At 48.3% G+C, this 24,973-nt stretch overlaps 1 protein-coding gene across 3 annotated transcripts in view; it reads left to right on the forward strand.

Annotated features, from left to right (window-relative positions):
• The first annotated feature begins 15,694 nt into the window (after nucleotides 1-15,694).
• Nucleotides 15,695-24,973, forward strand: part of pins (G-protein-signaling modulator pins) — a 93,637-nt gene continuing 84,358 nt past the window's right edge. For 2 of the 3 annotated variants that reach the window (XM_050196222.3, XM_055063157.2), the window contains exons 1-3: nucleotides 15,695-15,885; nucleotides 16,219-16,455; nucleotides 16,767-16,902. In XM_050196222.3, the coding sequence (XP_050052179.1) occupies nucleotides 16,232-16,455; nucleotides 16,767-16,902 (360 nt within the window). In that variant the 5' untranslated portion in view covers nucleotides 15,695-15,885; nucleotides 16,219-16,231. The remainder of the gene's footprint in view (nucleotides 15,886-16,218; nucleotides 16,456-16,766; nucleotides 16,903-24,973) is intronic. The other variant, XM_050196223.3, reaches the window with a different exon arrangement.

Consider the following 24,973-nt stretch of genomic DNA (forward strand, 5'->3'; position numbering starts at 1 on the left):
ATAGCCGGCGCGGATGCAACGGACGCCGGGGCTTCGTTCAAAGCGGCGGACATTTTGGCCCGTTCAGCGCCGCCGATACGCCTCCCCGCCAAGCGCGTCCAGGCGTGTTTCAGTGCCACGTGTCTTCGTGTGTGCGTGTGTGTGTGTGTGCCACGCTTGTCAAAGCGCAGCAGCCGGGGAGAGGAGCTCCCCAAGTGTGAAGCGAGGAGGTCTGTTCGGCGCCGGCTCGGCGATGCGTCACTACACTCGTCTCAACATGTCTCTCAGCCTGTCCGGGCCCAGAGTCACGTGGACTCATCCCGAGACGTTCCTTCTTGCCCTCAACTCCGAGAGTATAAGAGCAGCTGCCCCCGGACGCCGAGAGAGAGGCTCCGATTTCTTCCGTTGAATTACGTGCTCTCCCGTCTCTCCACTTCGGTCGACCTGACCGCCCGCTCTTTCGCGATGTTAGAATAAACAAGTTGTTCTGTTACCAGTTGACTCATGCTTTGCCGGGACCTTCGGATGCTTCCAGTTGTGCCCCAGGCCGCCAGGCCAACGCTACCCTTGGGGCTTGCGACCCATTTGCAACAACTCGTGCTAGCGGTGCGATTGCAACAACGGGCGTCAGCACTGAGGTCCCAACAACTGGTGGCGCGGTGGGATTGCAACAACTGGCTGGTAGCGGTGAGATCGCGACAACGGAGGCCAGCAGCGAAGATATGCGGTTGACAGTATGCTGAGCAGCACAACGACCATCCGGGAGCAGTGCAACGAGCCCTGTGTGATGACTGGTTGCCTGCAGCGGAACGACTGCGCTGAATTCTGGGCTGCGAGGTTTGGTGAGTGCGGGACTTTCTTCTTCTGAGTTTTGCCAGGCTTTTGTTAGTGTCAGAAACAGAGCTGGTAATTGTGGTTGTCGTTGCTGCCGGGTTAGTTTGCGGCAAGACAATAGTAGGCAGTAGAGAAAGCAGCGTTCAGAGCAGCCATGGATTTGAAGTCGTTGCGCAAACCGAAATTGCTGGAGCTTGCAAGAGAGTTGGGTCTGGATGTCTCAGACAAACTCAGAAAACCAGAACTGCTGAGGGCTATTCTTGAGTTAGAAGCTGAGGATGACGAGCTGTCGGAATGCCTTGAGACCATTGAGGAGAGGGAGACGGCAAAAAGACAGGAGCGCGAACTTAAAGAACAGAAACAGGAGCGCGAACGAAAAGAGCAGAAAGAAAAAGAAGAGCGCGACCACGCTTTGGAAATGAAGCGTCTCGAGATAGAGATGGAACGCGCTCGTAATGGAAGTCAGGCACACGGTGCAGGAGAACGAGTATTGTTCAAAATGACTGACCTGATGCGGCCGTTTAAGCTTGGAGAGGACATTGGTTTGTTCCTGGTTAACTTTGAGCGAACGTGCGAGAAGCAGGGGTTCTCTCGGGAAACGTGGCCACAGCGCTTGCTCACTTTGTTACCCGGCGAGGCGGCCGACGTAGTCGCTCGCTTGAAGAGAGAGGAGGCAGAGGATTTCGACCAAGTGAAATCGAGTCTGCTAAAAAAGTACAGGCTGTCAGCGGTGGCTTTCCGTCGGAAGTTTCGGGAAAATGAGAAAGGCAAAAGTGAGTCATATACAGAGTTTGCGTACAGGCTTATGTCAAACATGCAGGAGTGGCTCAAAGAAGAGAAAGCGTTTGGTGACCACGAGAAAGTTCTGCAGTGTTTCGGGCTGGAACAGTTTTATAGTCGGTTACCTGAGAACGTGCGGTACTGGGTCTTGGATAGGCCAGACGTTAGTACGGTGGCTAAAGCCGCCGAGCTAGCCGAGGAGTTTGTGACGCGTCGGGCTCGCGGAGCTAAGGACGGTCAAAAGGGTGAATTTGGCTCCAAGTTTGAGAGGCCGAAGTTCACGCCCATGAGAGCAAAGGGGGACACACGTAGTGCGGATGCGAGTGAAAGCAGTCCGACCGAACGTAAGGAGACGGCGGCAGCCGAAGCCGAACGCAGAAAGCGGTTCGAGATGAGGCAAGCGCGCGTGTGTTATACGTGCCAGGAGCCGGGTCACTTTTCGGCGCAGTGTCCAGAAAAAAAAACAAAAGTCGTGTTTTTGTCATTATGCAGCACTGACGAGAACATGAAGCTTCTCGAGCCTTACATGCGAGACCTCCTCGTGAACGGGAAAGAGTGCCGAGTGCTTCGCGATTCCGCAGCTACGATGGATGTAGTTCACCCCTCCTACGTAGAACCCGATATGTTCACGGGCGAGTGCGCATGGATCAAGCAAGCCGTGGAAGCTCATAGCGTGTGTCTGCCCGTAGCAAAAGTGCTTATTGAAGGACCTTTCGGAGCACTTGAGACGGAGGCCGCAGTGTCATCTATGCTGCCCCCCCAGTACCCGTACCTATTTTCGAACAAGTCCGATCACCTCCTGCGCGAGAAGGGGCTTTTGTTTGGTGAGGCTAGCGTTCAGGCCTTAACCAGATCGAAGGTTCGGGAGCTCGCTGCAAAAGCGGTAGTTGCGGGGCCGACGTTGTCGAACAATGAGAAAGGGTCAGAGGCGCAGCAAGCTGATATTCAGAGCACGCCCGAACTGAATAAAATTGAGCCTGTAGCGTTAAAGGCACCAGATACTGGAGAGGAAATTCCCGATACGGGAAAGTTAGAAGAGCTATCTGCAGATTTGCTCATCGCGCCTACGTCAGACGGACTTAATAGGTTGCTAAAAGTCAGCCGGTCGGCTTTGATAGCCGAGCAAAAGAAGGATGGCAGCCTAGAAAACATACGCTGCATTGTCAAGGAAGGTATCGCCAAGAAAAATGCTCGCTTTGTGGAAAGAGGTGGGGTCCTGTACCGGAAGTATCTAGACCGCAGGGGAGTGGAGTTCGATCAGCTGATCGTGCCTCAGTGCTATCGTCAGGATCTGTTGCGCTTGTCGCATGGGGGTTCGTGGTCCGGACACCTAGGAGTTAAGAAAACTAAGGACCGTCTCTTGCAAGAGTACTATTGGCCAGGGTGTTTTCGGGACGCAGACCACTTTGTGAAGACATGCGACACCTGTCAGCGGGTGGGCAAACCAGGGGACAAATCGAGGGCGCCGTTGAAGTTGGTACCTATCATTACGGAGCCTTTCAGACGGCTCGTTATTGATACAGTGGGACCTCTGCCGGTAACAGCCACGGGGTACAGACACATTTGACTGTGATCTGCCCAGCGACAAAGTTCCCTGAAGCAGTGCCGCTTAAAGAACTAAGCTCAGTTGAGATAGTCAATGCACTACTGTCCATATTTGCGCGAGTTGGTTTTCCTGCGGAAATCCAGTCAGATCAGGGCACGGTGTTTACGAGCGCTTTGGCGACAGCCTTTCTCGAAAGGTGCGGGGTAAAGCTGTTAGACAGCTCAGTGTACCACCCACAGTCGAATTCCGTTGAGAAGCTCCACTCCATCATGAAGCGCGTGTTGAGAGCATTGTGGTTTGAGCAAACTGACTGGGAGCTGTGTCTGCCTGGAGTGATGTTTGCATTAAGGACCGCGCCGCATGCGGCTACGGGGTTTTCGCCAGCTGAGCTAGTGTACGGTCGCTCGCTGCGATCTCCGCTTCGCATGCCTCGAGACGGATCACTGCCCTCTCCAATGGCTGCAGACCATCTCTTCCACAAATGGCCGCCTCCTGCACTGGAGCCTCGCTTTGCAACAACATTCCTTTGAGGTGCGTTACAAAAAGGGGAGTCTCAACGGTAACGCCGATGGCTTAAGTCGAAGCCCCTAACGTGGGAATCAGCCTCAAAATTGTTTGTTACTGATGTTTTTCTTCCTGAGGCAGGATTTTTAACCTATTGCTTTTGTGTAGTGTTTCAAAGTGATGATGTGCTTTCTAGTGCAATTTTCCGATTTGTGGACGCGTTCTGAGTGCTGCTAAATTACTGTAAGGAACTAGGCAGTAGTATAAAAGGGGAAAGAGCCTGGCAGGGCTTAGTGAGGGTTGTGCCGTGCTTGCTGACTGAGCGGTTGACTTTCGGCGTAGTTCTAACGCTTGCCGGGAACGAGAACAAAAATGTCAACTCTCCCGAAGTCACTTTGCAGTGTCCTGTGTGAACCTGAACGAGAGAACGAGGCCTTCTCTGTGCGCTGCGCTCAAGAAACGCCGAAGGACGACCGACTTCGGTTATGAGCATCATCAAGCGACATCCCTCCGGACAGCGGATGCAGTCCCCTGACCATCGGGATCTCCTTCCCCCGGCGGGGCGGTCTGTTACGTTTCGCCTACGACGCGCGGTATAGCCGGCGCGGATGCAACGGACGCCGGGGCTTCGTTCAAAGCGGCGGACATTTTGGCCCGTTCAGCGCCGCCGATACGCCTCCCCGCCAAGCGCGTCCAGGCGTGTTTCAGTGCCACGTGTCTTCGTGTGTGCGTGTGTGTGTGTGTGCCACGCTTGTCAAAGCGCAGCAGCCGGGGAGAGGAGCTCCCCAAGTGTGAAGCGAGGAGGTCTGTTCGGCGCCGGCTCGGCGATGCGTCACTACACTCGTCTCAACATGTCTCTCAGCCTGTCCGGGCCCAGAGTCACGTGGACTCATCCCGAGACGTTCCTTCTTGCCCTCAACTCCGAGAGTATAAGAGCAGCTGCCCCCGGACGCCGAGAGAGAGGCTCCGATTTCTTCCGTTGAATTACGTGCTCTCCCGTCTCTCCACTTCGGTCGACCTGACCGCCCGCTCTTTTGCGATGTTAGAATAAACAAGTTGTTCTGTTACCAGTTGACTCATGCTTTGCCGGGACCTTCGGATGCTTCCAGTTGTGCCCCAGGCCGCCAGGCCAACGCTACCCTTGGGGCTTGCGACCCATTTGCAACAACTCGTGCTAGCGGTGCGATTGCAACAACGGGCGTCAGCACTGAGGTCCCAACAAGCGACGTTCCGGAATCGCCAAATGAAGAGAAGGCCATTGCAGTCAGGCAGGGCAGGAACCCGACGCTCGAGGGTTCTAGTGACACATGCGGTGACCACCAGGTAGCGAAACATTGGTTCAGGCGGCGGAGGATCGAAAGAGCGAAGTATTTGGCGCATCGGACACTCGCGAAAGACGCCACATCGCCGCGCGTGAGGCAAAGGCGCAGGCCATCGCGCAAAGCCGAAAAAGGTTCGTTGTGGCGATTCCGGAAACGGAGGCGTCGCGAAAGGTTGATAAGCACAGGAGAGAGCACGTCTCTGCGAGTAAGCGTGCGGCGGAAAAGTTCAACTGAACTGAGACATGCATGCGCGTCGGAACCGGATCGGTCGCGCGGTCACTGAGGTGGAATGCGTCGCGAGGGCGAGAACGAGGGAAGAATGGGCATTTATTCCCGCGTTTACGGCCTGCCCCTCAGGGACGAGACAGCAAGCCGCGAGCACATGAAGTGACCGTTGACGGCATAGGGCAATCTAGGTCCTGCACCCCAGGTGCTCAGCGTGGCCCAAAGGCTTTCAGTCGGCGATCCAATCGAGCGCGCATGAAGAGAGCAATTGTAGAATTAAGCGCTTGTACAGGTTTTATTTTGTTATTGTTGTTTCCTTTTGTAATTAGTACGCGAGTCATTGTTTTGTTAGTTATTAGGAACATAAAGAGTATTTTTTTTCTGTTTTGTTCTAAACTCCAAATGTTTATCGTTTGCCTCAGAGCTGCGTGAGTTGCGCCTTCTTTGAGACACGATAGAAACGAAATTGACCAACACGTTAGTCATTATTGAAACTTTGTTTAGGGTCTGAAATTTAATTTACTAATTAATTTGTTTAGGTTCGTTTGAGCAGTGCTCCTCTATGGCTGCCTTTCCGGCGCTCTCTGGTTCTGACCTCGGGATTAATTAAGGGAGAGGGAGGATTACCTGGCATATCTCGGAGGGTGTTTGGCCCCTTGCCTTGTCGCTGCTCGGGCCCTGTGCGGACTTGGTCACTAAAATGCCAGTTCCAAGCCTACGACCTGCAGCCAACCCCCCCCCCCCCCCTACAAGATGGCCATTGGACGTGATCCTCCCGGCGAGCCCGGGACTTCGAGCCGGAGCTTAGCCTGCTGAGTGGCCAAGTCTTCTTCAAGGAGCACTGATGAGCTGACCCCTTGCGAGCCCTCTTCCTGGCGGTGGACGGGCGGCTGTTGTGATCGGCCGTTCGATTTTCCCAGTGAGCCCGGGACTTCGAGCCAGAGCTGAGCCTGCTGAGCGGTCAAGGCCTCTTCAAGGGGCACTGATGAGATGCCCCCTTGCAAGCCCACTTCCTGGCGGTGGACGGGCTGTTGCGATCGGCCGTTCACCCCGCGACAACCCTCGGTCACGGCTCGCACGATTATAGGGAACGGGCCGACGGCCTCGTCTAAATGGTTCTCGACACGGATGAAATATCGTTCAGGAGAGGTTTGAGCAATTAGCAGTGATACGGCTGTCACCTGTCAGCAGCACAAAATGACGTGTCCAAGCCGGAGACGTGGTCAGTGCGATGATCCGGCCATCACCTGTCAGAGTACGATCGGAGTCAGCGAAAAGGGCAACCTACCTCCGGATTGGTGGTGTCATCGGCCTCCTGACACAGGATTGGGGGAAGTGACTAAACAATGATCATGCAAGGCATAAAAGGAGCTACGGACGGCGGGAGAAGCGGCGGCTACCACTTAATCATCAACTTTTCTGTATTACTTTGCATTTTCTTGTACATATTGTTACGTTTCGCCTACAACGCGCGGTAATGCCGGCGCGGATGCAACCGAAGGCGGGGGTTTGTTCAAAACGGCGGACATTTTGGCCTGTTCAACGACGCCGCAACGCCTACCCGCCAAGCGTGTCCAGGCGTGTTTCAGTGCCACGTGTCTTCGTGTGTGCGTGTGTGTGTGTGTGCCCTCGCTTGTCAAAGCGCGGCAGCCGGGGAGCGGAGTTCCCCGAATGAGGGGCCTGGAGGTCTCTCGGCTCAACCGCTCGCGCCGTCGTGGGCCCCTGCTGCGCCGTCCCGTGACCTTCATCCCGTGACCTTCCCTCCTTCCCTTTTGGACCGCGACGCCGAGGGTATAAGAGCAGCTGCCCCCGGACGCCAGAAGAGAGGCTCCGATTTGTACTGTTGAGTTACGTGCTCTCCCGTCTCTCCAATTCGGTCGACCTGACCGGCCGCTCTTTTGCTATGTTAGAATAAACAAGTTGTTCTGTTACCAGTCTTCTCATGCTTTGCCGGGACCTTCGGATGCTTCCAGTGCCCCAGGCCGCCAGGCCAACGCTACCCTTGGGGCTTGCGACCCATTGGCAATAACGGGCGTCAACACCGAGTCCCCAACAACTCGTGCCAGCGGTGCGATTACAACATCTGGTTGCCAGCGGTGAGATCGCGACAACGGAGGCCAGCAGCGAAGAGATGCGGTTGACTGTATGCTGAGCAGCACAACGACCATCCGGGAGCAGTGCAACGAGCCCTGTGTGATGACTGGTTGCCTGCAGCGGAACGACTGCGCTGAAGTCTTGGCTGCGAGGTTTGGTGAGTGCGGGACTTTCTTCTTCTGAGTTTTGCCAGGCTTTTGTTAGAAACAGAGAAACAGAGCTGGTAATTGTGGTTGTCGTTGCTACCGGGTTAGTTTGCGGCAAGACAATAGTAGGCAGTAGAGAAAGCAGCATTCAGAGCAGCCATGGATTTGAAGTCGTTGCGCAAACCGAAATTGTTGGAGCTTGCGAGAGAGTTGGGTCTGGATGTCTCAGACAAACTCAGAAAACCAGAACTGCTAAGGGCTATTCTTGAGTTAGAAGCTGAGGATGACGAGCTGTCGGAATGCCTTGAGACCATTGAGGAGAGGGAGGAGCAAAAAGAGAAACAGGAGCGCGAACGTAAAGAACAAAAAGAGAAACAGGAGCGCGAACTTAAAGAACAGAAAGAGAAAGATGAGCGCGAACGTAAAGAACAGAAAGAGAAAGATGAGCGTGAACTTAAAGAACAAAAAGAGAAAGAAAAAGAAGAGCGCGACCGTCAACACGCGTTGGAAATGAAGCGTCTCGAGTTAGAGATGGAACGCGCTCGTAATGGAAGTCAGGCACACGGTGCAGGAGAACGAGTATTGTTCAAAATGACTGACCTGATGCGGCCGTTTAAGCTTGGAGAGGACATTGGTTTGTTCCTGGTTAACTTTGAGCGAACGTGCGAGAAGCAGGGGTTCTCTCGGGAAACGTGGCCACAGCGCTTGCTCACTTTGCTACCCGGCGAGGCGGCCGACGTAGTCGCTCGCTTGGAGAGAGAGGAGGCAGAGGATTTCGACAAAGTGAAATCGAGTCTGCTAAAAAAGTACCGGCTGTCAGCGGAGGCGTTCCGTCGGAAGTTTCGGGAAAACGAGAAAGGCAAAAGTGAGTCATATACAGAGTTTGCGTACAGGCTTATGTCAAACATGCAGGAGTGGCTCAAAGAAGAGAAAGCGTTTGGTGACCACGAGAAAGTTCTGCAGTGTTTCGGGCTAGAACAGTTTTATAGTCGGTTACCTGAGAACGTGCGGTACTGGGTCTTGGATAGGCCAGACGTTAGTACGGTGGCTCGAGCCGCTGAGCTAGCCGAGGAGTTTGTGACGCGTCGGGCTCGCGGAGCTAAGGACGGTCAAAAGGGTGAATTTGGCTCCAAGTTTGAGAGGCCAAAGTTCACGCCCATGAGAGCAAAGGGGGACACACGTAGTTCGGATGCGAGTGAAAGCAGTCCGACCGAACGTAAGGAGACGGCGGCAACCGAAGCCGAACGCAGAAAGCGGTTCGAGGCGAGGCAAGCGCGCCTGTGTTATACGTGCCAGAAGCCGGGTCACTTTTCGGCGCAGTGCCCAGAAACAAAACCAAAAGTCGTGTTTTTTTCATTAGGCAGCACTGACGAGAACATCAAGCTTCTCGAGCCTTACATGCGAGACCTCCTCGTGAACGGGAAAGAGTGCCGAGTGCTTCGCGATACCGCAGCCACGATGGATGTAGTTCATCCCTCTTACGTAGAAACCGATATGTTCACAGGCGAGTGCGCATGGATCAAGCAAGCAGTGGAAGCTCATAGCGTGTGTCTGCCGGTAGCAAAAGTGCTTATTGAAGGACCTTTCGGAGCACTTGAGACGGAGGCCGCAGTGTCATCTATGCTGCCCCCCCAGTACCCGTACCTATTTTCGAACAGGTCCGATCACCTCCTGCGCGAGAAGGGGCTTTTGTTTGGGGAGGCTAGCGTTCAGGCCTTAACCAGATCGAAGGTTCGGGAGCTCGCTGCAAAGGCGGTGGTTGCGGGGCCGACGTTGTTGAACGATGAGAAAGGGTCAGAGGCGCAGCAAGCTAGTATTCAGAGCACGCCCGAACGGGATAAAATTGAGCCTGTAGCGTTAAAGGCACCAGATACTGGAGAGGAAATTCCCGATGCGGGAAAGTTAGAAGAGCTTCCGGTCGAGCTTCCGGGACTAGGCTCAGTGACAAACAGGAAAGACGCCGATCAAGTCATTAGTGACTTAATAAGTAAAGCATCGCTGTCGCCTGAGCAGAAAACAGAACTACACCAGCTCTTACAAGAGTTTCAAGGTCTGTTCTCTGAGAGGCCTGGTAGGACTTCTGTCCTTACTCATGACATAGAACTTACCTCCCCAGAGCCAGTACGATCCAAGGCGTACCGGGTGTCACCCCGCCAGAGCGATATTATGGAGGCTGAGGTAAAGAAAATGCTACAGCTCGGTGTTATTGAAGCGGGTGAGAGTGATTATACCTCCCCTTTGATTTTAGTTGAGGTACCGGGCAAGGAACCTCGTCCTTGCGTCGACTACCGCAGGCTTAATTCCATCACTAAGGATCAAATTTATCCGATCCCTAACATCGAGGAGCGCCTTGAGAGAGTGAGTAGCGCTCAGTTTATTTCCACCCTAGATCTTGTCAGGGGTTATTGGCAGGTTCCACTTACAGAAGAGGCTAGTAGGTATGCGGCGTTCATTTCACCAATGGGGACATTCCGTCCTAAAGTTTTGAGTTTTGGTTTGAAGAACGCGCCATACTGCTTTTCAAGCCTCATGGATAAAGTGTTGCGGGGACAGCAAGAATTCGCTTTACCGTATCTAGACGACGTAGCGATATTCTCCGCATCCTGGCCGGAACATATGGCGCACTTGCGGGCAGTGCTAACCCGCCTGCGCGATGCGGGCTTGACAGTCAAGGCTCCCAAGTGCCAGTTAGCACAGGCCGAGGTTGTCTACCTCGGACACGTGATTGGTCGGGGTCGTCGCCGCCCCTCTGAAATAAAAGTGGCCGCTGTGCGAGACTTCCCGCAACCGCGCACGAAGACCGATATTCGGTCGTTCTTAGGTGTCGCCGGCTATTATCAGAGGTACATTCCCAGGTACTCTGATATCGCGGCTCCCTTGACGGATGCTCTAAGAAAGACAGAGCCGCAAACAGTCGTCTGGGATGAGACGAAGGAAAGAGCTTTTAGCGCCCTAAAGAGCGCCCTAACAAGCCAGCCTGTGCTACGATCGCCCGACTACACAAAAGGGTTCGTTGTTCAGTGTGATGCTAGTGAGCGAGGCATGGGCGTTGTACTGTGCCAACGGGAAAATGGAGAAGTAGAACACCCCGTCCTGTATGCTAGTCGTAAGCTGACCAGTCGTGAGCAGGCGTATAGCGCCACCGAGAAAGAGTGTGCGTGTATCGTGTGGGCCGTTCAGAAATTGTCATGTTACCTAGCCGGCTCGAGGTTTATCATTGAAACGGATCACTGCCCTCTCCAATGGCTGCAGACCATCTCTCCCAAAAATGGCCGCCTCCTGCGCTGGAGCCTCGCTTTGCAACAATATTCCTTTGAGGTGCGTTACAAAAAGGGGAGTCTCAACGGTAACGCCGATGGCTTAAGTCGAAGCCCCTAACGTGGGAATCAGCCTCAAAATTGCTTGTTACTGATGTTTTTCTTCCTGAGGCAGGATTTTTTTCTAACTTATTGCTTTTGTGTAGTGTTTCAAAGTGATGATGTGCTTTTTAGTGCAATTTTTCCGAGTTGTGGACGCGTTCTGAGTGCTGCTAAACTACTGTAAGGCACTAGGCAGCAGTATAAAAGGGGAAAGAGCCTGGCAGGGCTTAGTGAGGGTTGTGCCGTGCTTGCTGACTGAGCGGTTGACTTTCAGGCGTGGTTCTAACGCTTGCCGGAAACGAGAACAAAAATGTCAACTCTCCCGAAGTCACTTTGCAGTGTCCTGTGTGCACCTGAACGTGAGAACGAGGCCTTCTCTGTACGCTGCGCTCAAGAAACGCCAAGGACGCCCAACTTCGGTTATGAGCATCATCGAGCGACATCCCTCCGGACAGCGGATGCAGTCCCCTGACCATCGGGATCTCCTTCCCCCGGCGGGGCGGTCTGTTACGTTTCGCCTACAACGCGCGGTAATGCCGGCGCGGATGCAACCGAAGGCGGGGGTTTGTTCAAAACGGCGGACATTTTGGCCTGTTCAACGACGCCGCAACGCCTACCCGCCAAGCGTGTCCAGGCGTGTTTCAGTGCCACGTGTCTTCGTGTGTGCGTGTGTGTGTGTGTGCCCTCGCTTGTCAAAGCGCGGCAGCCGGGGAGCGGAGTTCCCCGAATGAGGGGCCTGGAGGTCTCTCGGCTCAACCGCTCGCGCCGTCGTGGGCCCCTGCTGCGCCGTCCCGTGACCTTCATCCCGTGACCTTCCCTCCTTCCCTTTTGGACCGCGACGCCGAGGGTATAAGAGCAGCTGCCCCCGGACGCCAGAAGAGAGGCTCCGATTTGTACTGTTGAGTTACGTGCTCTCCCGTCTCTCCAATTCGGTCGACCTGACCGGCCGCTCTTTTGCTATGTTAGAATAAACAAGTTGTTCTGTTACCAGTCTTCTCATGCTTTGCCGGGACCTTCGGATGCTTCCAGTGCCCCAGGCCGCCAGGCCAACGCTACCCTTGGGGCTTGCGACCCATTGGCAATAACGGGCGTCAACACCGAGTCCCCAACAACTCGTGCCAGCGGTGCGATTACAACAATATGTAAATATGTACGTGTTTGTCCAACGTCCTCGCATTCACTTACCCCTCCACGAAGAAAGAGGATCCCACGTCTTCGGACCCCGAGTCGCAGCAGCAGTACTGGATCCGCTTTATCACATCTTGAGTGGCTTTCTTGATGACCGACGCTGGAATTCTACGGCAGACATCTGTTATCGTTGCCTTGAGCTAATCTGACGTCCGCCTCGATCATGTAAGCACGATCTTTCACATAACCCCAAAGAAATAAGTCGAGTGAAGAGAGGTCAGGTGACCTAGCCGGTCAATTCACAGGCCCGTGCCTTCCAATTCTATTGCGCATGAAAAGTCGCATCCAGCCAGCTTTGTGCTCGGCTGCCACTGTGTGCTGGTGCCCCATCTTGTTGATACCACAGAAGTGGTAGACCTGACAGGGGGACTTCGCTGAGAAACTCATTCACCACTCCTCCAAAGACTTCGTCCACGCAACGCTGTCCTGACAGGGTGTGCTCGAAGAAGATGGGACTGATTATAGCCCCGGCGTAAATTCCGCACCACACATTGAACGACCACAGGTACTGGTGCCGATTGCGCCTTACCCAGTGTGAATTGGAGTCACTCCAATAGTGTACATTATGCAAATTTACCTGGGTGTTTCTGTGAAAACTGGCTTCATCTGTTCACATGATGCTGCTCAAAGAGTCCGGTGACTCATCGGCTTTTGTGAGAACCCAATTCGAGAAATCTAGACGATTCTACAGGTCCATATCTTCCAAGCATTCCAAGTCGTCATTTAGAATCCTCTAAACTGACGACTTGGAAATCGGTACTTGGGCGGCCACGTCCCGCACGCTAAAAAAATTAAATTATGGGGTTTTACGTGCCAAAACCACTTTCTGATTATGAGGCACGCCGTAGTGGAGGACTCCGGAAATTTTGACCGCCTGGGGTTCTTTAACGTGCACCTAAATCTAAGTACACGGGTGTTGTGCACGGGTGTTGTACACGGGTGTTGTACACGGGTGTTGTACACGGGTGTTGTACACGGGTGTTGTACACGGGTGTTGTACACGGGTGTTGTACACGGGTGTCGCATTTCGCCCACATCGAAATGTGTCCGCCGTGGCCGGGATTTGATCCCGCGACCTCGTGCTCAGCAGCCCAACACCATAGCCACTGAGCAACCACGGCGGGTGTCCCGCACGCTAGCGTGAGGGTTTGAGGCCGTAAATGTTAGGACATCCGTGTGTAGGCTAGGATTGAGAAATGGCGTCCTCCGCCACTGTTTCTTGAAGCTGCCAGTTTGTCTCAGGTTTCATAATTTCCGATGATAGTCGATGCATTTTGTCTACCGCCACACTTCCGTGACTGATATATATTTGCAGCTCCCAAGGCAAGGATCATTTTTACATTCTGCTCAATAGAGAAATACATATGGCGACTGGGACGAAACAAAACGCACCTTTGAGCACGTGAACTTGTCAATTTGCGGTCAATTCGCTTTTTGGTGATAGGTCTTGTGGCAAAAAAAGAAGAAAAAAAAAAAAAACCGTGCACATTATCTACGCTGACAACAGCTATAACAGCTGCTTTCCAACTAACACCAAACACGACGTGTTATTTCGGCCGGGGCGTGGCAGATAAGTCACTAGCTCGATCACGATGTTTTTCTTTATTTCCTTTATTTCGTTCTCGCTAACTCAGAGGGAGCCTGTTCGAGAGCGCTGCTTTATGACGCAGGTGGGAGCACAGTCACGTAGTATTCTTCCTATTTCGCGGCGTTTATTTATCAGTCGGAAAAAATTTGTACGCAATTAGTACGTCGCTGAAAGTACTTTAGATGTGCCTACAAACGCCTCATTGACACTTTGATAAGTAGGATAGTACGTATCCAGTTAGATAATTAAATATGATTACCTAATTAAATCTCAGTAACGAAAAAATTACTGACAGCTACTCCACTGTACTGGAAACAATATGCCCTAGATTTTCTTCGAGTGGTGCATTGCTGTTCTTTTAAATCTTGGTGCATGATAGTTAATTGGGATACCCTATATTTAGACCTCTGCATGCAAGTGACGATGTTTCCATCCCTAATAATGTTATAAATTATTAGAAGTCTCTTTTTTCTTCATGAGTCGTTAGAATTGCTTACTGGAAAGAGACGCAATACTGAGACACATATCATTCACGTGCATTTCACACGCCGTGAAACCCGCCCTGGTTGCTTAGTGGCTATGGTGTTGGGCTGCTGAGCACCAGGTCGCGGGATCGAATCCTGGCCACGGCGGCCGCATTTCGATGGGGGCGAAATGCGAAAACACCCGTGTACATAGATTTAGGTGCACGTTAAAGAACCCCAGGTGGTCCAATTTCCGGAGTGCCCCACTACGGCGTGCCTCATAATCAGGTCGCGGTTTTGGCACGCAAAACCCCATAATTTGATTTCTTAACACCGTTGATAAAAGTTAGGCTCTGTCGAAGGGGTCACGGAAGTCTACAGGTTTTTTTGAGGGTCAACAAAGCACGCAAAGTAATTTGAAGCGAGGTGAATATACATATTTAATCTCTAGGCATAGGCTATCAATACCTTTAAAATAATTGTTAATTGACTACCTCCTACTCTTTCAAATATATAAAAAAATTGTCCTGTGTATATATTTATGTATATTGTGTATGTGCATGATGTTTACAGTAGAAATTTAATACAATGTTGAAGTGAGAAAATACGAATGGGGCAGCCGCCGCTTGGCGCTTCTAATGCGCTTGTCATCCTGTTGTCGGGATATGCAGAAATAAAGCGAAAGTATGAATTAAAATCTGTGCACGTCCACGCCAACAATGATGAAGTAGACTATTAGCCACAATAAATTTTAAGTGCAGAAGGTCGAGGCAAGGCAAAAGAAACCTCAAATGATGTGGGTGACAAAATTCTGGTAATGACACTCTAGCTGAGGGGGTGATAGGCTACGCCATAGCCGAGGGGGGAGGGGCAGAGCCTCCCCCCCCCGGGAAACTTTGGAGGGGGCTCGGGCCCCAATTGCTGTGACGTACAACAGTTGCTACAGTTTCGGAAAAGTATGCCAGCTTGAACAGCGCTTCCTGCTTGACATATGATTACAGTTATTGTGAACTGCTTAAAATATTTCACATCTTAGTTTCGACGACTTCAAAAGATTCGTCATTATTCCTCGACCTCCAGAGCGCAAAACCAGAACCAGAACAGTGCGGAGAGCAGCGTCAACCTTCCGATAGCTATTGATGGTCACGTGCCTTTTCTGCGGTACCGGGCGGTAGAATTCAAACGACTGAGGAGGTGGTTGGATGCGTTGACACGAACGTGGCACACCTTATGGATATCTTGCTTTTACTTTTATTGACCACACGTGAAATGGTAATTTATGGTGCCCCAGGTCATTGTTGGGGTCACGTTTCAATAATTTACAATGGACTTCGTAACCCATTTCTCTCGTACTCAGTTTTTAGCAATTATAGCGCAGTGCCAGTTATTATCTAAGCGAATGCGCTTTATTCGCAATCTGGTAGTCTATCGCATTTACCAAGGAAGTACAACTCCGTTAATACAAGCGTTCATAATCGCACCAGTGGTTCATAACAATTTGAGCCCTCCCACGAAATGCAGCTGCCGCAGCCTCTGCTGCCACACCGTGGTCCCTGGTTCCTACGCAGTCGGCGCCGGTCCCGCCTACTGTTGTCATGGCAACGCCTTACGTCAGTTCGTCTCGTCCTCATCCGCGCTCTCCTACGATGTCCTTCCTTCTCTCTCACAGCATACCCGCAAACCCGCATTTACGTACGCTGTGCCGAGCCCTGCTGAAGCACGTTGCTTCATGACCACCGCTGCAGATTAATTCCAGGATCTTCGCTCCCCATCTTTGGATTTAACTTAAAAGTCTGCTGTTATCCCGGCGGGATGGCAGTGTTGATCTACGTGTAACCACTTCAAGCCTCCACTAAGTGAGTCTCCAAGCATCTTCGCGGATTGCCCAGTTCGTCTTCTTCAAACGTAGTGTAACAGATTTTACCAAACAGTCGTTCCTGTGTAACGTTTGTTGGCCATTAAGCCTATGGTAGATATGACCGAATATTTGGATGTGTAGCGCATTATTTAAGAACCGTGGCAGTTCTCTGTGATTGATCGCTTCAGCGACTTACCTAAAGCTAAGCGTATGCGACGGAGGCGTCAGCGGGGCAGCCTATGTGCGCGCCGCAACGGTCAGCGGCATACGAATTGCAGCAGTATCATTCAGCGCGCGCGACGTTCAGCCGATTTTCTCCTTTCTTTTGCAGGTTCATTCTTAGCATGGAGTCAAGTACTTGTTTAGAGCTTGCGCTTGAGGGTGAACGCTTGTGCAAGGCAGGCGATTTCCACTCAGGTGTCGAGTATTTAAGCGCTGCGATCAACGTAGGCACGGATGATACGAGAGTGCTTAGCGCCGTTTACAGTCAGCTGGGAAATGCTTCATTTTACCTCGGAGATTATAATAAGGCTCTGCAGTACCATCTGCTTGATCTCAATACAGCCAAGTAAGTGCGATACAGGTTATATTTATTGCAGGATTCATTAATGCACATATGCAGCAGTAAAATGTCAACAGCGTCCGTGATTTTTTATTTTTAAAAAGGACGTGTCAGCTCTAATTTTCTTGCTTTTTTTATTACTTTTCGTTTAATTGCTGCTTGCTTGATGTTTGCGTGAAATTAAAGATTGCTCATGCTTGATTGTTTTTTGTTTATTATTATTTACTGCGTTAAATTTCTCACGCATAGTGCAGTCTGCTTGTTAACGTAGCAGACATTTCTTGCTTGTTTGGAACGTTTTTCCTTCGTCTCTCTAGGGCAGCTGGCGACTTATTGGGGGAGGCAAAGGCGAGCGGAAACTTGGGCAACACACTCAAAATGATGGGCAAGTTCGATGAAGCAGTCACAAATTGTGAAAGGCACCTAAGCATATCCAGGGAAAAAGGCGACAAAGTATGCTTTTCTGTTTCTTTGTTTTCTTTGTGTTGCTTGTTTTAGTCCTTAGTTGCATTTTCCCTTTGTGCATTTAACTGTTGCGTGGTGGTTTGGTTCACTAACCATCACTTCTGTGCAACAGCATTCTTGCACTCGTTATAGTTTTGTCTTTATTTCTTATTTTGTGTTCGCTCCTTTCATTTCTTTTCACTAGCACGTTAATGGCACTTTTTTTTTTTTTTGTCAGCAGGTAAAAGGAAATGTTACCGTCAATGTACCAACTGATTGCACATAACCATGTTAGGAAGTTCACCTATAAACTATCATATATGCAAGCATCATGTTGTAATGCTGTGTGCACCACCACCTTTATCTGCTGACATGCACTGAATATACAACATCCACCATATTGGATAGTCAGGCATGCTAGCTGACTGATTATTACTTTGAATGGGGTTTGGTGATCGCAGCACATGATTAAAGTCCCCCCCCCCCCACACTGTTTATAGAGTATCACCATTGAACCAACATATGTATGTTCACTTAAAAAAAAAGTTTTGTTAGATTCAGTTTCAGAGATGCCATGAATTCACATGGTTAGCTCTATATATGAGGTCTATTCGATTCAGCCAAGTTTCTCTGCACCTTCTGCACCTATTCACGGTGCACTGCACCTAGACCCTCGATTCCCCAAGGTGCAGCAGTGCACCCTGCACCCCCGTGCTCGATTGAACGGGGTGCAATGCAAAGTGCCGCCGCGGTGCACTGCACCCTTGAACCTTGCAGCGGGTGGGTGCAGCCCGGCACCCCCTGCACTTTTTCGTTTGAGGTGCCGTGCACCTTTTTCTGAATCGAATAAACCTATGGTCAGATGTGCTCAATATTACTGTTCAACAGCTTGCATTTGTAGGAGAATCCCATTGCACACTTCTTTTTTAACAGCCACACCACCATGCCTTATGTACTGGAGGTGTGGCATAATTAGTCTTTTTATTTTTTGGCAAGAAATTCTGTTTCTAAAGGGTATTCACCACTTAGCAATAACACATAGAATTGTGCTTCCAAACTGACATCCAGGCAATGATATGCTGTTGTGTTAATACTTGTGCCACACACTCTTTCAATTGCGATTGAGCCAGACTGGAGTCAGAATTTCTTGATTGCAATTGGCTTCCTTACCCAAGCTGTGGAAGAAAGCTAATCACAGTTAAGAAATTCAATCATGATTGAGATCGAATGTGCCCCATGTGACTGGGGTATTGTATTATTTGCTGTTCTCTAACAAACAGAAACCTTTGTAATGCAGTATATTTTAAGAATCTTCCTATTAGCATGGCTCAGTGCACAGCAGGAGCGCTAAGGGAAGAATGCCATAGGCTCTTAATATCAATTGCTTGCTCCATGTAGCCATTGATGGTGGAATTCTTCAGAAGCTCATCTAACAGGCTATTTGCAAAGGTTAAGAGTTTGTTTCAAGCTTTAAAAAAAAGGTGTCTTTTTTTCGGAATTATTTTGATCAACCAGCTTGTTTTATGTTTCCTTTTTTGTCTTCTATTTTATGAAGGAATGATTGTTTTATGCTTAAATTTGGGTCTGTGGTAAGAAAAAAAAAACTTCTATGAACATTGTCAGCTTTATTTTGTGCTTAGTATAGCAATGATATGAATTTTTCACTGGTATTTCATATCTTGATCACGCTCTCTATACAAATGATCACACCATGATGGCGTAGGGGCTTTGGTGTTCTGCTGCTTAGCCTAAGGGAATGGCATCAAATTGCAGCCATGGTGGCCACATTTCAATGGGGGCGAAATGAAAAAAATGCCCATGTACCATGCATTTGGTGCACATTAACTCTTTTGTTGCCGTGTCTATAGAAGTTGATCAATTTGATCCACAGTTTTTCTGTGTTGTTAAACATTTATGTTGTAATTCTTCTACTAGCAGCATCATGCAGCATTTGAACTGACAGTTGAACTTTAGCTATTTGTCGGGTTTGACCATGTAAGGCAGATTGAGGAGTCTAGAAAAGTAAAACTTCAATTTCAGGTATCGTCAAAATTGGCCTTCAGTGCTCCTAACTTCTTTAATAAAAACATGCAAAATTCGCACTTTCGTCGGGTCGGCAACATAATATTTAGAAGACAGCAGCAGTGAAGACAGAAACTTCTCTCTGGTTGTAAATTTTCCAATCCGATGTATAGGTTGTTTTAGCGATGTCTCAAACAACGGTAGATGCTCATGGGTACGTATTATTTGTGATTATTGCGTACACCTAATGTCAAGTGCAACTTTATTTTTCCCACCATGGGTTGCTTTTATTCATCAGTGCTTCGACAGTGTGTGTATAACTCATTACAAGCAATATTTCTCATTGTGTGTTCTTTTCACTCTCACAAGAACATGGACTCGATTTCAGAACTGACCTTCAACCAGAGCTTGACTAGCCGTCTAATCTCGTACATTCTGAACACTGCTTGCGCATGTGCCCTTATTCATTACTGTACAATATTGTGCAATGCTCCATGCTACTGTACAGCACTGTACAGGAACTGAACAAAGCATGTAGAGGCTCCAGTGCCAGTTGATCGCAACTAAGACCATCTTGCTTGCATAGAAAAGCTGATCAAACGCAATAATCAAGCATGAGGAGGCTTCTGTGTGCTTCCCTGACCTGACAACCATTGCTTTGCAAGCCTTAAGAACGCATTAAAAAACAAACCAAGTGCCTGCTGCAGTGAGTGTAAATAAATGCTTCCTGTACATCAGGAACTCGCCCGTTTTCACATTTGCAAAGCTACTGCTTTTCTGCATAGCATGGGCATCACTATGGCTGGTACTGACGCCAACAAATCTTCACAATAATGTTTTTGCATGATCTGACTTACATAAGTTGGGAACTAGGAACCAGCTGTATATTTTGTATATTTTGTATATTTCAGATTTTTTTAACTCTCGGTACTTAAAATTAGCAAATTATTAATGAATTATTACTTTCATTTGTGTTCCTTGAGGTGCTTCTTTGAAGTTTTACATAAGAATTTCAAGAATTGTCTTGGCAATTATTACTGCTATACATCCATTCAAAACACCCGCCATGGTTGCTTAGTGGCTTTCGTGTTGCGCTGCTAAGCATGAGGCCACAGGACCAAATCCTGGCCACTGGCAGCTGCATTTCAGTGGGGAAGAAATGCAAAAACACCTGTGTACTTAGATTTAGGTGCACGTTAAAGAACCCCAGGTGGTAAAAATTAATCCGGAGTCCCCCACTGCTGCGTGCCTCAAATCAGATCGTGGTTTTGGCATGTTAAACCTCATAATTTCATTTCACATCCATTCAAAACACCAGTGATCAGACTATAACTTTATGTATTTCTGTATATGTTGCAAACTACTGTGTCTTAAAATAAAATGTTAAAACATATAATCGAAAATGAACACACTTCTGGTGGTGACGAAAGAGTTAAAGAACCCAAGGTAGTTGAAGTTAATCCAGAGCCCTCCATTACGGCATTCCTCATAATCATATCATGGTTTTAGGATGTATTTCTTTTATTTTGATCACAAGGGGTGCCCGGGAGGTGTAAAGTAGTCTGACCAATAAGGACACCTCCAGGACACCTTGTTTCATGGCAGGATTTGATAATCTACAGATTTGTTTTAAATTTGAGGGGCACATGAATACTGGCTTTTCTTTTTAGTATAGATTTAAGCAAGACTGTAAAAGATGCGGAATTCATTAAGCACAGTTCGAGAGGCACCAGAATGCTGACTTTATTTCTTGTGTACTTACTGCTGTCTCTAAGTCCAAGCAGGGAGTGCTTTAAAAAGGATCGGAGAAGTCTCAAATACAAAGCACATGAAGAAACCTCTTTCATGCGGGCACATTTGTTTAGTATATTGGTATAGCAGTTAAGGTAGGCATTAGGAAAGGTGCTGCATTAATGAAGCTGTTCTTATGAAGCCATTGTATGTGATGGCTAATCACAGTAGTGGTGGAACTGATCAGGCATGAGCCATTTTTATATGAAAAGAGCTTCGGAAACTGGTCCCAAAATTTTTATTAGGGCATAGTGTGTGTTTCTGTAAGAGCTTTTCAATATTGTGAAATTTAGTTTTAGTTTTGGTTTCTCTTGTTTTACATATCGTCAATGCTGGCTTTATTAGAAATTGCTGTACTTAGTGGAACGCTTGAGCTTGTAAAAGGGCTTAAGGCATCCAGGCCTTATAGGTGCACCAATTGGAAACTTGCATTGCTATGGTTTATTAGGTATTGTGTGTACGCTGTAGTATAGCCACATGCCCATTGTAATATCTTAACCATGTACTTACTGAACATAACATGCATCGCACATGCCTTGACTACAGCATGCATCATGCAAATTGTGTACCCCTATATAACTGCATAGTTGCTATTATGATAGGTAAACTTGGTAGCAAAGCACTATTAATTATCAGATATTGCTTTTCCTTTGGAATCTCGGTGCCAATTTGTGTCTGAGTGTGTTGTAAATCAATATTTCCTATGAATATTTAAGAAAAACCACCTTTGAATATTGAATGTGTAATATTTTTTAATTTCTAAATGAAATTAAGTATAAGTAATCTGCAACCCTGTTTCTGAAGGAAGGCTTATTTATATGGCTTGATACATGGAATGCCATTCCGAACTGGTTGTTCGATCTACTGAGGAACTACATGCGGGACAACTGAAAGACAATCGTATCTGGGGCACTATCAGAATGAAAGTACAAAGGAACAGCATCTCCCCAGATGCATGTTGAGTGCTGTGTTAGTTCAAGGAGAGCAGTGTAGTACTGCAGCACTGTACATTGTACAAGGATGCAAACATAGTGAGATTGTCCAAATAATGACTTGCTTTTCCTAAATTGCACAAACGAATTTGCAATGTGCTCAAATGTGAGATATTTTTATTAAATGACTAGAAATTATTGAGCAAAAGTTAGCTGCTCCATACGTTTACTCTGCAACGAGTGCATCTGTGCAACAAGTGCAGCTCCCTAGCAGCAGCCACCGTCACCACTTGCATCTGTCTTTCTCTGTGTAGACTCGAATAAGTGTTTTCTTATATTCAAACAGAAGTAAAGATTTGACAATTTCGAATAATGAATGCTGAAATCAAATATGAATCTTGTAACAAAGCTAATTTCATTTATATTTTGTTCGAATATGAGTCAAATACTATAACCAAGCTTATTCGATTGATATCAAAATTTCGAATATTTGTGCACCCATATTTTACACAGAACTATGCTTACTGTTACCATATTTAATCGATTCTAAGCACCCCCTTTTTTTTCACGATCACAATGCCCAAAGTGAGTGGGGGTGCTTAGATTTTAAAAAATCTAGAATGACCCCGCCCTCCCTCTTTTCGCTGCGACATCACGACGAGACAGGTGCGAGAAATAACATTTTATTTTGCAAACATTCAAAAGATAAATCGGTGCAGACAGTGAACCCACTGCTTGTGTAGGATGCTCATTCACTATCACTGCCACTCGAGTTCGTCGCACCGCTTGAACCACTGCTCTCGGTATCCCACAGCAGGTCGTCTTCCGTTCCGTCGAAGTTGTTTGTGATTGAGCACTTAAATGATTTGGCCACAACGTCCACTTGGACCCTCTTCCACGCGTCCGATATCCACTTTGCGATGGTTGATGGGGACGCTTTCTGCAGCTTTCCTGTCGGCGTCTTCTTCCGGTCAGGGTATCGCACCCACTCTTTGTACTCCTGTTGGAGATTGGCTTTGAAGGGCTTGTTGACTGAAACGTCGAGGGGTTGCAGCGCTGGCGTCATGCCACCCTGAATCACAACCAAGTCGCTATTGATGTTCCGAAGCTTTGTCTTTACCTCCAGGGTCAGATGGCCGCGAAACGTGTCCAACAGAAGCATCGACCGCGTGCCTGCAGGTCCGCCCAGCAATTATTCCAGAGTGAGCAAGCGTGCCTGGCGGCCTTGGCTACGCGCTCTTCCTTACAAATATGGGGGTGCTTAGATTCGCATGCAAACTTCTTTCCCAACTTCTTTGCGAAAATAGAGGGGGGTGCTTAGAATTGGGGGGTGCATAGAATCGCGAAAATACGGTATATAACATGGTGTTTTGTCAGCAAAATAGCAGAAACAGTTGTACTAAACTTACCTTACATCAGGTTATAACAATTTGTAATTCATGCAGTTTTAGTGTGATATGATGAGTTAGCATAATGCAGCGTAGCGTAAGTTTAAATAGTATTTTTGACTGAAAATTGTACCACAGTGATGTATTTTTATGGTTTTAAGATGTGCTAAGCGAAGATTGGTATGTTTAACAGGCTGGTGTCTTCGTAAACCATGCAGGCAGTACAAAAGAATTCGGGATGAACTACACTCATCATGGCAGATGAACTCTGGCAAACTAGTTGTTAAGGGATAAAGAGTACAGATGGTAAGACTGAATTTGAAGATAGAGTTAATGTAGAAAGGAAGACAATATGCTGGATAAATAAAGTACTGCAAGCTGTAGTTCGTGGGAACAGCAAATCTAGCAGCCTAGGAGAAACAGGTATAACCATTTCTGTCTTCTTTCAATAGAGAACATTGTATGCCCTTAGCCAAAGTGATCTGTAAATTTTGTACCTTTGTACAAATTGAGTGCCCTAAACAATATTATAATGTGCCACTTGGTAAAAAAAAATTGCATACCCTAATATGATTGCTGTATTTAATGGGACACTAAAGAGCAGCACTTAATCAGTCTAAATTGGTATTCTTCCACAACTCTTGTTTTCATTTAAATTGGGAGGAAAGGCTGATATTACTGGAGAAACGAAGGACCAAACTTCCCTTTCTGAATTTCATGCGGAAACCTCAGCACCAGTGCATCAATATTTCATTACGAAGTTCAAAGCAGTATTTTCCTGTATTTTTGCTGTTTGGAGCCAGAATAATTCTAAAAACTGCTAGGTTAATTTTTAGTGCAATTACGTCCTGATTTGCTGATAAACATTTAACTAGATCTGAGCAGACACTGTTGAAATCTATCACATTGTGGTGAGCTAGTGTCGCATGGTTAGAGCAGGCCTGGGCAGTATCAAATATACACGTATCTTAGATACTGTGTATACTGAGACACTTCTCCACCGAATAAATTAAGTCATCCCATGAATCTCGTGCCACAAAATATTTCACATCCTTCAAATACGAGGGCAAATCGGAAAGTCTTTGCCCCTCTTTTTTTAGCCAAATTATGGCTGTAAATGCGAAGTCAACATATCCATTCCCAGCGGTGGACCTTTTTTGGACTGGACCGGCCTAATCTGCTGGTGGCTCTGCGGCACGGCGCTGCTGTCAGTTGTTGAAGGTGGCTGTTGTGCTTCACAGGTCCACGGCATATGAGCAACAAAGTGTAATTCGTTTTCTGTGGAGCAAGGGATGAATGCCCACCGAAAGCCACAGGGAAATGCAGCCCACACGGGTAAAGGTATCTCGCTTTGAGAAGTGTAAGATAGTGGTGTTGTGAGTTCGCAAAAGGTAGACTGTATTTCCACAGTCAGCCGGATGAATTCTACCACAGGGGCATCTCAAATTTAGTGCTGCAATGGGACAAATGTCTGAACCAGTGTGGGGACTATGTGGAAAAATAGTGTAAGGTACGTAGAATAGCTCGTATATTTGTAATTACCTGCATTTACTTTATTTTGGCAAAGACTTTCCGATTCTCCCTCGTATAAGTGGAGTTATCGCACCACTACCTTGCTTGTCTCTGCTAACGCGCTGGAAGCTACACTGCAGGGAAGACAAGAGGGCGAAGCCCTGGCTAAAGGTTGAGTGCTGTGGCAGCAGCGGTAGACTAGGATATGCAGCACGCCACTGCTATTTCGAAGGTGCAGCTGTGTGCAGTGCAAAGATGAAATTATGTTCCCGTCTTTTTGAGATTGCAGACATAGATATGTTTTCTTTATTTAACTGAAAATGACCAATCGTACATTATTGAGAATTTCTTGTGATCACGAAATCAACCAATAGCGTTAGTGGGCCGGTTGCTTTCAATGACGGCATTGCGGATGCAAGTGCAAGCGACTGTTCA

This window comes from Dermacentor andersoni, chromosome 1, assembly GCF_023375885.2.
Source record: "Dermacentor andersoni chromosome 1, qqDerAnde1_hic_scaffold, whole genome shotgun sequence".
Taxonomy (NCBI): Eukaryota; Metazoa; Arthropoda; class Arachnida; order Ixodida; family Ixodidae; genus Dermacentor; species Dermacentor andersoni.